Source organism: Suricata suricatta, chromosome 6 (genome assembly GCF_006229205.1).
Source record: "Suricata suricatta isolate VVHF042 chromosome 6, meerkat_22Aug2017_6uvM2_HiC, whole genome shotgun sequence".
NCBI classification, from domain to species: Eukaryota; Metazoa; Chordata; class Mammalia; order Carnivora; family Herpestidae; genus Suricata; species Suricata suricatta.
The window spans coordinates 55,450,310-55,466,415 of record NC_043705.1 but is presented as its reverse complement, the minus strand read 5'-3'; the positions used below and the strand labels follow the sequence as shown (position 1 = coordinate 55,466,415).

General features: G+C 39.4%; 1 protein-coding gene and 1 long non-coding RNA gene across 12 annotated transcripts in view; one reads left to right on the top strand and one right to left on the bottom strand.

Moving 5' to 3' along the window:
* Positions 1-7,510, top strand: part of LHFPL2 (LHFPL tetraspan subfamily member 2) — a 165,535-nt gene extending 158,025 nt beyond the window's left edge. For all 11 annotated transcript variants that reach the window (XM_029942484.1, XM_029942475.1, XM_029942482.1 and 8 more), the window contains one exon: positions 3,510-7,510. In XM_029942484.1, the coding sequence (XP_029798344.1) occupies positions 3,510-3,766 (257 nt within the window). In that variant the 3' untranslated portion in view covers positions 3,767-7,510. The remainder of the gene's footprint in view (positions 1-3,509) is intronic.
* Positions 7,511-8,628: 1,118 nt separating this feature from the next.
* LOC115294540 lies at positions 8,629-11,119 on the bottom strand. The gene is made up of 3 exons (XR_003909944.1): positions 11,030-11,119; positions 10,206-10,297; positions 8,629-9,239 (listed from the first exon to the last, which is right to left on the bottom strand). It is a non-coding gene; the product is annotated as an uncharacterized LOC115294540 (long non-coding RNA).
* Between the last annotated feature and the right edge of the window lie 4,987 nt (positions 11,120-16,106).

Below are 16,106 nucleotides of genomic sequence, written 5' to 3'. Positions count from 1 at the left end.
CTTTCTTACCAGAAGGCCCACTGTTTTCTCTCAGTGAGACACAGGTCTTGCATTTTCATGCCATTAACTATGCTAGTAACAACTCTGATGAGTGTTGGGAGGAGAGATCCACCAGCCAGGGCAAGGTAGATGGTGGCCATTTCCTCCCTCTGAGAACGTGGATGAGGCACTGTTGTGTTTTCTGGGCCGGGTGCCCTGGGTGGCAGCCTGTGGTGTCAAGCACAGATCACATCCCCTGGGGCCTGCAGACACACCACAGGCCACCTTGTATTGCCCTCCCACGTGGACTGCCCTGGGGGCTTATAAATACTCAGGCTGAGGTTTTGGACACACTTGTATGCATGGCACCCTTCTATGCTAAGAAAAGTCTCTTTGCTATCCTTATTCACAAATTGCTCAGTAGCTACCGCAGGATTTTAACATGGGCTGAAGCACTTTTGGAACCTTAGCTGAGCTCTCAGAGAGGGAGCAGCGTTGGAGAGAATGTTTAGGACTTTGCTGGTGCAGAGGGATCTGACAGTAAAATGAAGATTGTATTAATTATTTTGAAACTGCCTACTTCCCAGAAGAATCTGAAAGAGCCAAATTAAAGTACTTTTTATGTCCTACAACCAACTCCATCCCTGTGTGACAACTAACTCTATGTTTTGTCTCAATCATATTAAAACATTAATTTTACTTATTGGGCTTGTTTAGACCACATAATATAAATGATATGTAAGTATTTAATCAGAGCCACAATTTAAATATTAACACTTGGGCTTTCATAGGGACAGCAGCTCATTAGGCTCCCGCACCTCCGGCACTAGAGCTTGACCACAGAGCCTCCATGCCAGAGCGCGCCCTGAGTCCCTGCTGAAGTCCCAGCAGGGGGAGCTCACCATGCCCCCAGAGTGGGAACTTAGTACCTGTGGGAGGAGATTACTAAAGTTGCATGGATCTTGGGCGAAGTTTCCTAGGGAACGAGATGTGGATTAATCAGGTCTTCTCACAGGCTCCTTGAAATACACAAGAATTTCGGGGCGCCTGGGTGGCTCAGTCGGTTAAGCCTCCGACTTCGGCTCAGGTCAGATCTCACGTTTGTGGGTTCGAGCCCCGCGCCAGGCTCTGTGCTGACAGCTAGCTCAGAGCCTGGAGCCTGCTTCCGGTTCTGTGTCTCCTTCTCTCTCTGCCCCTCCCCCTCTCATGTTCTGTCTCTCTCTGTATCAAAAATAAATAAAACATTAAAAAACATTAAAAAAAAAAAAAGAAATACACAAGAATTTGCTCAGTAATTTTAGATCTCCCCAGCTGAGTAAGATGTTCAGACGGAGGGAAGTGTATTCTTCCAAGGGTATTAAGTTGTAGCTGAGCTCTCCCCTCCCCATCACCCAATTTACTGCACCTTTTAAAACATACCCTTAAAACTGAACAGATTTGCTTATTCATAACTGGTGAACTTTAAACTGTGCTTGTCTACGGGAGGGCTCTGCCAAAGGCTTTAACCTATCGTCAGCTGCCAGTCTATGTTCCAGTTTTGTTACTGCCGTTACTGTTACGGACATCGAAAGTACTTTTTAGATGCTTTAACATTCACATCTATTTTGTGAGTTAAGGATTAGCCTGTTTTACAGGTGAGGAATCAGAATCAGACAAGTTAAGAGATTTTTTCCTAATGGCAAAAGCTTGTATTCAAACCTCTATCATACCCTGAATTCAGAGCAGGTAACTATCAACTGACCTACCTCTTAATTTATTAAGTCCTTGCTAAAGCCTTGCATATCCAGAGAACCAACGCATGCTTCGGGGGCGGCCTTATCCCGGAGGGAACGCGCTCCGTGCTCCCATGGTCTCTGACAGCACCTCTCCAAGCTGCCTCAGTCAGCTGTTCCTTTCACTTCCGCATCTGCCCTGCAGTGCATTTCTCTACCTACTTCCCAGCTCTCTGACCTATGGAGAAATATAGGGTTGCAGGGTTAGAAAGGTTCTTTTGAAGCACCCTTCTTCAGACAGTGAACAGAGGAACTAGTTCCCTCTATCTCACCCCTGCTAGAAAGTCCTCTAAGGCCCCCAGCATAGACCAGTGGGATTAATTTGGGAAGTAGAGATGGCCAGATCGAAAGTCAGACATGAACTGCCGTGCTTGGCGAGAAGATGCCACCAGAGGACGAAGACAGAGCTGTGAAAGTTGTGATCTGTGGTTTGAAACACAGTCCTTGATCTTGTTCAAACCTAATACTACCACAAGTTCAATCACGTTCTTTTTGTGGGAAAACAGCTATAAATGACTTGAAGCTTTGGTGTGGTAAACCCAAAGAATTTCAGTAAAGGTAGGAAAACCGAATTTAGGACCAAGGTTAAATTATGAGGATGGAACTGCTACTGCAAGGTATCTGAAAAACAGCTTTGGAGGGATATAAATTAGCAATCGTGATTCTATAGGTGTCATTTTGCAGAGAAAACCACTTTTCTCCCGCCACATAAAATAAAGCCATCCTCTTGCGGCATTCTTTCTTCCAAGAAAGTTTTGTTGGGTAAGATGTGGGCCCCTCCGTGGCCTCTGTCATTGCAGGTTCTGGAGTGGGACTGGTGACAGGGCTAGCCGGGCCCAGGCAGAGCACTCACTCTCTCCCACGCGCAGACCCCCTGAAAGTGCTTGGCCTCGGTCCAGGCCCCAGAGTAGCTCCTCAACTACTAGAGCTGGCAAGGAAGGGGCTCTCAGTTACATAGTAAGCGGTAAAGCCGTAAGGAACAGAAAAACAGTCTGACACGGTGGTGGGGTCAGCAAAGTGGAAACAGAGCTTCTTAGTGTCTACTCAGGGCCAAGTTCATTTAAAAGCATTCAGACAAAACAATTCTTCTGAAGGTTGCAGGGTGTTTCTAAATGCTTATATAAGTATGGAAATGCCAACAAAAAGACTGCTCATAGGTTTTAATTCAGGTTAACATCTGGTCTCTTGCATTTAACCATGGTTCTGTGTGAATTTCCTTAGAACAGGGATTGACTTTTCTTACAAAAGTCCAGATAGTAAACATTTTAGATCTTGCTTGGCCTAGCGTCTGTCAAAACTACTTACTCTGCTGTTCCAGCACCAAAGCAGCCACAGGCCAAGTCCATAAACAAATGGCCCCAGGGTGCTTTCCAATAAAACTTTATTTATAGAACCAAGTCCGCATTTCACTTGTGGGCCCTAGTTTGCCAATGGCTGCCTTAGACCTAAAGGAAAATGCTCAGTGCTGTAAAAGCTTTGTGGGAAGAAACAATAACAAGTTTAATTTGCCTTTCTAGAAATTATTGAGTTCACATTCCACATGTATAAAAGAGGCTAAAAATATTTCTAAGAAAGTGATGAGATTTCTTGATTAGGTCCAATCAGTTGCATAAAATAGTCCCTGACACTTGATACTGCAAAGCAGATACCATAGCCCAAAGCAGGCAAATCGGTAACAATTACAACCTATCTATACAGTTACTCACTTTCCACCGGAAAGCCGTGGGGGTTCTCACCTGTCTTCTCTTCTGCCCGCAGGACTGTTCCTTATCCTGGGTTTGATACTCTACCCTGCTGGCTGGGGCTGCCAGAAGGCCATAGGCTACTGTGGACACTATGCGTCGGCCTACAAACCCGGAGACTGCTCCTTGGGCTGGGCCTTTTACACCGCCATCGGAGGCACAGTCCTCACCTTCATCTGTGCCGTCTTCTCCGCACAAGCAGAAATTGCAACCTCCAGTGACAAAGTACAGGAAGAAATCGAAGAGGGAAAAAGCCTTATATGCCTCCTTTAGTTTGGAAGGGACCTAAGTGCCACTTTTTTCCTGTCTAACCTTGTGAAACAGTACCCTTCTGGTTTCATCCTCTGAGTCAAGTGAAGAACTAGCCTTCATCTACCAAAGCCTACATTCCACAGCCCTGAGCCTTAACAGGACCAGTGAGAGGCAACATCCAGCTAAGTGACGGCACGCGAGGACCACAGTGCAAACTGCAAGAGATGGAATATGAAAATACTGCACAAAGTCTGACACGAAGTTGACAAGTCTGCCGGACTCCATCTCCCTCCAGGCTCAACAAAGGATAATGATCTAAACCATTAAGGCTGCAGTTCTTCTGGTAACAGAGGAGATTTCGAGCTAGATTTTCAGGCTATTTTGAGATGTGTTTCTGGCCACAAGGCTGCATGCTGTGAGCATCTCTGCCTCAGAATGAGGTTTGGGGGTTGGTGTTTTTGTCTCCTCCTAGTTCTTCTATGTTTTCTCAGACTGAAATGAAGACTACATACTTACTGGGGACAGGATGTGTGCTCAAGGGCCTAACAAGACACTGCCTCTTAAATCAGCTGACTGAGGGGTGAGCGGTCAGTGTGGAATTCTGTTTTGGAACTTACTCTAGGCCGAACTCCAGGGTAAGGTAGATCTGTAATTCCAAGATTTTAGAAATTTGAGTAAGGAAAAGAGTAAGAACCTGTATGATCATGAGAATAAAAGAAGAGAATCCTGCAAGTGAAGACAAATTCATTCCACTTCCCAGCAGTCAGACTAGCACCAGTTCTGGCCCAGTCTCCCCTTCCAATGGAGATCACGTGTTTTTCTCTTAGGGTTAGGACTGAGCTTTGACTGCCAAAGGAAACCTCACCCCTGTTTCCTCATTCCAGGAACAGAGATCTCCAAGTCAGCGGTGGCTCATTCAGATGTTCAGTGGGAGAACTTGCCAGAATCTCAGCACTTGTGGGGAGACCTTTTCCCACTCTTTGGTAACCATGTGGTAGTCAGCTGTATTTCCAACCCAAGCAGCAAGTGAATGACATTCTTGGGAGGAAAAAAGGAGCTAGTCATGGGAGTTAAGTTTCTCCAGTTACTGGTAACATTAAAAATACTGCAATGGATGATTTTCATCAAAGGCTTCATACCCAGAAAAGCACAGAGTAGAAAGTTAATGCAAAAATGAGAGCTAAACCAAGCCTAAAGCACCTGCCTGTAACTGTTTACAAAAATAATGGAACACCACTATTAAAAAGGATTCAGGAGATTTTAATCTATAAATTGCTAATAAAATTAATTCAGAAAAATGGTATTAGCCATCACTTCACAGTGACGAGAAGCCAGTTGGCTATTGCCCCAAGCTTCAGAACTGCATGATATAGAAATTTAAGCAAGTAGAGTTGGAGCTGTGAGATTTCTGGAAGAATTAAAAGGACAGGTCTGCTTGGGCATATGAATCTGCTCACATGAGAACTTGCTTTGTTTTGGAAGCATAACATATAATTTACTCTGCATCTGCTCTGTGTAAGGTACTTTATTTTATTTGCCACCAGGCATAGAACCCTGATTCAGATTTGACGACCTTGCCCCAAGTGAATCATCTTTGGGCTGATTCTAAAACCATGCCTTGGTGCAAAACAAATAATTGCTTTATATGTACATGGAATAGAGCAACTGAAGTTTTATTCCCTTCTGGCCTCTGGTCTATACCACAAACCATCCTATCACACAGATTAAAAGCTAAGAGCAGGAGGAGTGGTGGTGTAGAACCTGGCCTTAATGAGTTCACCATTCTTAGACCAAAGTTCAAAATAAGCAAGATGTAAGCCCTAGGACAACTTCTGAAAAGAGAAGTGGTAAATAGAGGGTTAATGTTTCCTGAGCCTGTACCAAGTACTGCTCTGAGAAGATCTAACACCGCACAGAAATAAGTTACAGCAGCCAATGGACAGGGCTCCTGTCCCTGACTATGCATTTAAATGCTCTAACCAAGCCCCAATGCCCATAGTAACTACTTTTTAAACCTAGGTAGTAATTTTCATTAAAAAAAAAAAAAAAGGAATTCCTTTTATCAGAAGCTTCACTCTATTTTTTAGAACCCATTTCCGAATTCCCTAACACTAGTTCTATACTCAACTTTCCTTCTTACAAATTAAAGTCCTAAGCCCTGATGCTCCTCTGAGCATGTCCATCATCTTTACTATCTGACTGCTCTTCCACTACATGTATCTCTAGAACACCCTGATAACAGTAGTCACAAGTGGAAACGTGACTTCTCTTGGCCAATGTTCTACTCCATCAGTCTGAATGCTAACAGAAGACAAAGCACATGCACACACACGTAACCCCAAACCACTAAAAACTACTTAAACACTGACTTAATAATCAGAGCAGAGACAGAGTAAGAAGTAATGTTGGGCCTTTTAAACCTTCAGTCCATTAGCTAGGCTTTGGGGAAAATGGAACATTAAACATGCTAGTCTACAGCCAAACTGTACAGCTGTTTAAAAACCACTGAATATGAGGAATGTGTTAGAAATATGTCAAACAATTGGACTGACTGTTGACCCACAATTTTGTAATTAATATCAATCACCTAATCACCTCAATCTAAAAGTCTAATACACCTGGACCATTACTACTATCAGAAAAGTCTTATTTATTTGTGCCTGCATCTACGCTTAAAGTTTTGTGATGGGCTGGGCTTCTCAATGAACTCCAAGAAGGCAGAAATATCTGCCTTGGATTCTGTGGATTTTTTTAAACCTGTGTGCTTAATTCAACAATGTTACATTAATTGTGTAGGGATTTTTGTATAGTTTTCAAACCTCTGTGGTGTAACGATCTTTGTTAAACATGTAAAGTGCCATAGTCTTTTTTTATGTGTAGCATATTTAAAATATATATATATTATACATACACAAATCTGTGTGAAAGATGTGCAATAACGAAGGTTATGTTTGGTTTGTTTTTTTTGTTTATTTTGTTTTTGGAAACTGGACAGGAGTCAGAACAGGGATTGTTACTGTTTTGGCAAAGGAGAGGTAACATTTTTTTTTTTGCTTTCATGGCCTAGTCATTAACCCCTAACAATTTAAATGCTACACAAACTGATGTGAAGACAAGACTGGTATGGAATCATTTATTCCTGGGTCTAAATTAAAATAATCACTAGATTTACATGAAAATTAAGCCAGCACCAGGCCCAGTGAATGCTAGTCTTTCATGTGAAATGTGAAGCTGCCACGTTGCCTTTTCGGTTAGTGTGATAACTAGGAGCTGGTACATCATCACTAAGGAGCTACTTAACATGCTTTGGTAGACCGCATTAATTCTAGACCACTATTTAAGGTCTGATCTCACACCTTTGTAGCCATAAGAGTCTGGCTTAGAACAGACCTCTCTGTGCAATAACACGTGGCCACTAGAAGTCCCTGGCCTGTGTTTGTATCGGGGCAGCAATGACCTCCCAAAGGCCAGAGTTAATTAGAGGCACGAATGGGATTTCCTCTGAGACTGCGGTGAAACGCCTTCCAAGGCTGGGAGTTCATGAGGTGCTTCGGAGGAACTCAGCATCACTTGATATTCAGTAGCCACTTGAGCCAAACAGAAAATTGTATTTACCGCTGATGGACTCAACTTGAGCCTTCAAATTTGTGGTTATCCTATTGTATTGTAAACTAATACATTGTCTGTCTAGCATTGATTAGGTTCTTGTGCATATGTGCCCTCCCCTCCCCCAGATCTTAATTAAACCAGATTTTGGAAACTCATTCTGATGTTTTCAAGTCTAAATATATTGGTTTCAATAGGATATATAAAATTTTCTTAAGAAAACATCTACCAAACTTTATGATAAACACTAACTTATATGCAATATTAATGACAGGAAAAATGCTCAGGTACTTTATTCCATGCACGAGTAAGATGTGTATCTCTACCTTAGGTTAGCTTTAGCTTCGATATTAAGTACACATTTCTTCCTTGGAGAATCAATATAAATGGGGGGAGGGCAACTCTCCAATACTATAAAAAAACCTTAAATTTTACAATAAATTTAAGAAATATGAAAATGCTCCTAAGTATTACTAAGGCTTTACAAAGTAGTAGGTGTAGGAATGACAAGGAAGAAAGCCGGATGGAGGGCATGGTCTCTTCCGAGATGAAAAGCCAGTTGTGGAGCAGTTCCACATCCACATTTCTTAAAGGTAATCCTGCTCCTAACAAGCCTTATCAAGATGGAGAATTCTAATTAATTAATTCAAAGATGACCCTAACAACCTATTTCATAAACCCTGATTCAACTCTCCATATCCCATGAAGCACTTATCTGACAGAATAAACAAAAATGGCTATTTCTTTTCTGACTGAGGGCCCCTAACAGCTGAAACATCATGTATGCTTTGGCTTCTAAACATGCTTGAAACCTGTTAGGTTTCTGACAGAAATAAAAAGCTGACAAAAGTATCCAAATCACGCAAGAAAAAAAATATTTCAAAACATGCTATCTAAATATCTCAAGCAAAATTATAAATTTTTAGTTGCTTTCTCAACTATCACATCTTTAATGCAGAAAAGAAAGGACCCCTGACTTTGCATGTCAGCAGAGGCTGGAGAATCCTCATAACTGCTTCCCATTTCATCCTTAGTTTTTACCTAGCATTTCTGCTACTAGATCAACTTCCCATTATTGATCTTCCTGGAACAATGTATTCAACTTAACTCCTAGCTCTCCTTAAAGTCTTTGCTTAGTACTAAAACTACTTAAGAACAATCCTATATTGGACATTTATTTTAAGTGGGTTATTTCAGGAGTTTCCAAAAATTCACCACCTTTTCAACCCTGAAACACTAAAGGATAATAATAACATCAAGACAAATTTTTAGCCTATTCTTCAAAGCAGAGATAAGAACCAATAATTGTTTTATTTCAGAGTCCATATCAGCTGCTTAATCATCTGGCTGGGGCCAGGCAACTGCTGTCCATACTACTATCTTCTTCCTTGCAGCTTCTTCCTCACCATGCAGAGTTCTACAAGATAAGTCTTCAAGCTGTGAACTGTTCATTTTGCTGAGGTACAGGATGTAGATAAAAGCATAAATAAGAGGAAGCAGTAAAACCACCAGGGAGGAAAAGTCAATCAAATAACATGTAGACATTTGCAGCTCTTTGGCTTTTTATAGTAAAATATCCAGAAGAATCTAACATCTATAGACAAGCAGTCAACTAAGTGTCCACAGAGGTAATTACTTTGACTTATTCTCAAGAAAACAAAGCCTGAATTAAGGCAGGTGATGGTGAAGACCATAAGAGGAATGAGACTGGGGACTAGTCAGAAGTGGGTGGGGGTGTGGAAAGAGGAGAGAGTCCAGAATGACTCCATATTTAAATTGGGCGCTGGGTGAGAAGTGATGCTATCACCAAGACTAGAAATCCAAGAGGAGCAGGAACTGTAAAGGTGAGAAGGTTCAGCTTAGGCTGTCAGTGGAGAAGTCCTGTGTGCTGCCAGGAATAGAATATGGAGAGAAGACCAGGTTAGACATCTGGAAGTCATTGAAACACATGGCAGAAATTAAGAGTTTTTAATTGCTGTGTGCTTCCTTTGTGCATGTACTGTCTTAAGCACTTAATATAATTAATTCATCAAAAGTCAAAACTATTCTCCTGTTGCAGATAAACTGTTACTCAAGTAACTTAAGTAATTTGCTCTAAGTTAAAAAGCTACAAAGTGGCAAACCCAAGGTTCAAAGACAGGTTTGACACCCAAGTCTATATATTCTCAAACAGCTGTAGTTTCCTTCTACCTAAAAGGTACATGGGGAAAAGAAGGCCAATACAAACTGGCGGACCACCAACATCTCTGCAGGTAAGTCTCGGTATAATTTCCAAGTACCACTCCAAAAAGACCGTGAGGTAACAACTGATGCAAACTGCTCTCTCCTCCTTTATCAGAGAAAGACCTGCTAGTTAGTCATACCTTTGAAGATGACACCACATGTCTGAACTCACTCAATCCTGAAAACTGCCACTAAAAATTCATCAAGTATGACAGTGGTTATACAAACGGTGGTTTGATAGTTGTTATTTTATTTTTTATTTTTTTAGTTTTGAGAGACACAGAGTCAGCGAGCAGGGGAAAGTCAGAGAGAGAGGCAGACACAGAATCTGAAGCAAGCTCTAGGCTCTGCGCTAGCTGTCAGCACAGAGCCTGACACAGGGCTCGAACCCATGAACTGTGAGATCATGACCTGAGTCGAAGCCGGACGCTTAACCAACTGAGCCACCCAGGTGCCCCGTTATTATTTTATTATAAACAACCTCTCATCCAGGATAAGTAGCTATTATTTTTACCTAAAAAGCCCATTTTCTTCACACTTAACCTAATAAGGATTTGACCTCAACTAAAGTTTCTCGAAACAGACACACAAATACCAAAAACCATTTGGTAATGGTGTAGCAGGTACTCACCAACACATCGCAGAGCTAGGCCTTGGTGTGGAGACTTCAAAAATACATGCTGTAATTTTTTTCTTGGTTACTGATTCTTTTTTCCTAGAGTCCTGTCCCAAAAAGATGGATATGAATCATGGATATCAGTATGGAAAAATGGAAAAGGAAAAGTTGGAAAGAAGTGGTACCATGGGGCAGAGTTCCCCTATGTGACAGGAGTGAGGGGACACGGGTCTAGCTGCCCCTTCACCACCAATCACTGAGTGACTGGGATAATTTTCTATAAAGATGCAGCAAATAATATAAATTACATCATAGATTTAGTGTGACGATTAAGTGTTCTATGTAAAGCAATTAGTATACTCTCTGGTATAAAGTCCTAAGTAAAAGTTATTAGATAAAAAAGTTCTGGTATATGTGGGTTGTGGAATGTTCCAAAGAATAGGATTGTTCTAAGAATAGTTATAATAATATTAGCATATTCCACTAGGAAAAATAAGGCAAAAGGCTTACTGCATATTCTACATTGAATCCGGAAACAAGTTCTGATTCTCCTTCTGTCAGATTGAATGGGGCTTGATTGGTTTCTGCTAATGTTGAGATGAATCATATAATGGCTAGGAGCCATATAGGAAGGATTAGTCATGTGTTCTTGGGTAATGATTAGTGTAGCTATTGTGAAGGAACCATTTATTAGTAATACTGATAAGAGAATGGCTATTTAGTATACTCTCTGGTATAAAGTCCTAAGTAAAAATTATTAAGTGAAAAAATTTTGAAGAATAGCATAACTTGTTAAAACCAATCTAATTTTACCTAGAGAGCATCAATGGATTTGCTACCTGAGGCCACCATTCTTTTTCCATCCTAATTATCCTTATCTTAGTGCTTTCAGGAAGTAGAAGATTTCTTTGTGGATACAGGATACATGGTCACTCCTATTCAGCAAAACCAAAAAAATAAACAGGTTAGTGTTGAATGAGCCATCATCTATGGGCTATCAGAATCTAAAAAAAAAAAAACCAAACCTGATAAAACCTACTGGTGGCAAAAACTTTAGAAAAGGAACATCCAATTTGGCAGAGTGTGGATAAAGAGGCCATTTCATACAATACTGACAGGGTGTAAATTAATAAAATTTTCTAGAGCAATTTGGCAATGTACAACAAAGATCTTTAAAACTATGCTTATGTTTTGGGTACCTGGCTGGTTCAGTGGGTAGAGCATATGACTTGATCTTGGAGTCCTAAGTTCAAGCCCCACACTGGAGGTAGAGTTAAAAAAGATAATGCTTATGTTTGGACCCAGCAATTTGCCCTAAAGAAAGAACAAAAAACTAGGCCCCCAAACTTAGGAATAATACATTCCTTGATAAATTATTAATACAAAAACCTGAAAAGTAGAACTTAAAGGAAAAATAGGACTTAGAAAAATATATGAACAGCTAAAAACAATTAAGAAAATAGCAATAAGTTCATAACTATCAATAATTACTTTAAATGTAAATGGACTAAATTATCTAATCAAAAGACACAGAGTGGTTTGAATGGAGAAAAAATATAAGACCCAACTTTATGCTGTCTACAAAAGATTCATTTCGGATGTTAAGGGCACACACAGATTGGAAATGAGATGATAAGATCTTTCACATAAAAATAAACCAAAAGAGAACTGGGCTAGTAACACTTATATGAGACAAAATAGACTTTAAAACAAAGAACACAGTAAAAAACACAAAGGGTATTACATAATGATAAATGGGTGAATCCCACAAGAGAATGTAACATTTTTAAATATTTATGCACCCAACATAGTAGCATCTAAATATATAAAGCAAGTATTAACAGCCCAAAAGGGAAACAAAGCAATACAGTAATAGAAAGACATTATAGTAGGACAGTAACAAACAGATCATTCAGACAGAAAATCAATAAGTAAACATTGGCCTAGAATGATATATTAGATTAAATGGACTTACTAGATATAAACAGAGCATGCCACTCAAAAACAGGAGAAAACATATTCTTCTCAAGTGTACATGAAACATTCTCCAGGCAAGATCATATGTAAATCACAAAAACAATTCTTAATAAATTTAAGAAAAAAAATAAGGGGTGCCTGGGTGGCTCAGTCAGTTAAGCATCTGACTTTGGCTCAGGTCATGATCTCACAATCCGTGGGTTCAAGATCCATGTCAGGCTCTGTGCTGACAGCTCAGAGCCTGGAGTCTGCTTCAGATTCTGTACCTCCCTCTCTCTCTGTTCCTCCTCAGCTCTCTCTCAAAATAATAAAGACATAAAAAAAATCATATCAAGCATATTTTCCAACCACATTGATATGAAACTAGAAGTTAATTACAAGAATAAAACTGGAAAATGTGGAGATTAAATAACATGCAACTGTGAACAACCAACGTGGATCAACAAAGTAATCAAAGGAGAAATAAAAACTACCTAGAAACAAACAAAAATGCAAACACAACATACTAAAATTGAGGGGACACAGCAAAAATAGTTCTAAGAGAGAAGTTCATAGCAAAACAGGCCTTAAGAAACAAGAAAAAAAAATTAACTTCACCACAAGGAATGAGAAAAAGAAAAAAAGCCCAAAGTTAGAAGGAAAAAAATAACAGATCAGAAAATAAAAATGAAACAGAGACTAAAAATAACAGAAAGAGATCAATGAAACTAAGAGCTGGTTCTTTGAGACGATGAACAGTAAGTGAAGAACCTTTAGCTAAACGTATCAAGAAAAAGCTCAGATAAATAAAATCTGATTTTACAAAGATACCTCAGAAAGACAAAGGATATTAAGAGACTATTAAAAATAATTATATACAAATAAAATGGACAACCTAGAAGGAATGGATAAATTCCTAGTGACATATAGTCTTCTAGTACTGAATCATGAAAAAATAAATAACCTGAGCAGACTGATTACTAGTAAGAGGACTGAATCAACAATCAAAACCTCCAACAAATAAGTCTAGGATCAGATGGCTTTAGGGTGGATTCTACCAAACATTCAAGGAATTAATACCAATCATTCTCAAAGTCTTCCAAAAAACTGAGGAGGAGAGAATGCTTCCACTCATTTTCTGAGGCCAACATTACCCTAACCAATATCAACTAAAAACACCACAAGAATAGAAAATTACAGGACCATATCCCTGATGAACATAAATGAAAAGGTGTCAAAAAATACTAGGAAACCAAATTTAACAATACATTAATAGAACCATATACCATGAACAAGTAGGATTTATTCCAAGGATGCAAGATAGTTCGACACCTGCGAATCAATTTCATATACTACATTAACAAAATGAACGATAAAAATTATATCTCAATAGATGCAGAAAAAACATTTCACAAAATTCAACATGTATTTATGACAAAAACTCTCAACAGAGGGAGTACAGAGGGAACACACCCTCTTTCATAATGTTGACATATGACAAGGTGATAATTTGACAAGCCCACAGCTAATATCATACTTAGTGGTTACACAGAAGCATGAGAAGGTGCCCAGTCTCACCATTTTTACCCGAAACAGTATTGTAAATCTTACCAAGAACAAAAAGGCAAGAAAAAATTAATAAAGACATCCAAATTGGAAAGGAAGAAATAAAACTGTCACTATCTGTAGATGACATGATTTTATATACAGGAGAGCATGAACACTTTATTTTAAAAATGTTAGAATGAATTCAGTAAAACTGCAGGATACAAAATATACAAAACAATCTGTTGTATTTCTAGACACTAGCAATCTAGCAGAAAGAGAAATTAATCCCATCTACAACTGTGTCATAAAGAATAAAATATCTAAAAATAAATGTAACCAAGAAGGTAAAAGATCCACAGACTAAAAGCTTTAAGACACCGATGAAAGAAAATAAAAGTTAACACAAATAGATGCAAAGATCTCCACTCACGGATTAGAAGAATTAATAATGCTAAAGTGTCCATATTACTCAAAGCCATCTACAGATTCAATGCAAACCATTTCAAAATTCGAGGGGCATTTTTCACAGAAATAAGATAAATGATACTAAAATCTGTATGGACTCACCAAACACTGAGCAACCAAAGCAAACTTGAGAAAGAACTGGAGGCATCACACTCCCCAATTTCAAACTATGTTACTAAGCTACAATATTCAAAACATTATGATATTATCATAGAAGAGCCCAGAAATAAACCCTCACATACAGGATCAATTAATCTATGACAAAGGAGTCAAAAATATAAATGGGGAAAAGAACAGTCTCTTCAATAAAGGATGTTGGGAAAACCAGAGAGCCACATGCAAAAGAATGAAACTGGATCATTATTTTAGACCATACACAAAAATTAACTTAAAATGGATTAGAGAACTGAATATAAGACCTGTAACCATATATCCCCTGGAAGCAAACATAGGTGGTAAGTTCCTTGACACTGATCTTGGCAATATTTTGGATCTGAGTCCAAAAGCAAAGGCAACAAAAGCAAAAATAAGTGGGACCACATCAAACTAAAAAGCCTATGGACAGCGTTTTAAAAGGAAATCATCAGTAAAATGAAAAGGCATTCTACCGAATGGGAGGAAATACCTGCAAATGATACATATAATAAAAATATAAAGAACTCCTAGAACTCAACGGAATTGGAATCACTGAAGTATTACTCAGCCACATACACACAAAATAGAATCTTGCCATCGCAACATCATTGATGGACCTGGAGGGCATTATGCTAAGTGAAATAAGACAGGAAAGACAAATAGTGTATAAATTTCACTGATACATGCGGAACCTTAAAAAAATTCAAAACAAACAATAAAATCCAAGTTTACAGATACAAAGAACAGACTGGTGGTTGCCAGAGGAGGGGGTGTAGAGACGGGTGAAATGGGTGAAGAGTGTCAGTAAGTACAAACTTCCAGTTATAAGTAACATAGAGCATGGTGACTATAACACTGTGCTGCATGTGAAAGTTGATAAGAGAGTAAATATTAAAAGTTCTCATCACAGGGCACCTGGGTGGCTCAGTCAGTTGAGCGTCCGGCTTCGGCTCAGGTCATGATCTCACGGTTCGTGGGTTTGAGCCCCGCATCGGGCTCTGTGCTGACAGCTAGCTCAGAGCCTGGAGCCTGCTTCAGATTCTGTGTGTCCCTCTCTCTCTGACCCTCCCCTGCTCGCGCTGTCTCTCAAAAATAAATTTTAAAAAAAACATTAAAAAATTTTTAAAAAGTTCTCATCACAAGGAAAAAACGTTTTATAACTGAATGGTGATGGATGGCAGACTTACTGTGATCACTTCAAGTCTATACACATACAGAATCATTCTGTGGTAAACCTGAAACTATTTTAATGTTATATGTCAATTAAAATTTCAATAAAATTTTAATTAAAAAATAACAATACAGGGCTCCTGGGTGGCTCATTCATTTAAGCACTGGACTTTGGCTCAGGTCATGCTATCATGGCTTGTGAGTTCAAGCCCGATGTCAGGCTCTGTGCTGACAGTTCAGAGCCTAGAGCCTGCTTTGGAAACTACCTGTCTCTCTCTCAAAAATATATAAACATTAAGAATAATCTTTTTGAATAACATGATACATGCATATAAAGGTAGCTATTAAATGTTATAGGAATATATTCAGCATATGAAAAAAGCTCAACATATATTTATATAACTGAAAAAAAATTACAAACCACTGAAATTCTCCTTTTAAAATTCTTTGAGGGGTGCGTGGGTGGCTTATGCGGTTAGGTGCCAGACTCTTGATTTTTGGGCTCAAGTTGTGATCTCATGGTTTGTGAGATAGAGCCCAGGTTGGGCTCTGTGCTAGGCATGGAGCCTACGTAAGATTCTCTTTCCGCCCCGCCCCGCCCCCCCCCCACCCCACTGCCCTTACCCTGCTCATGCTCCCTCT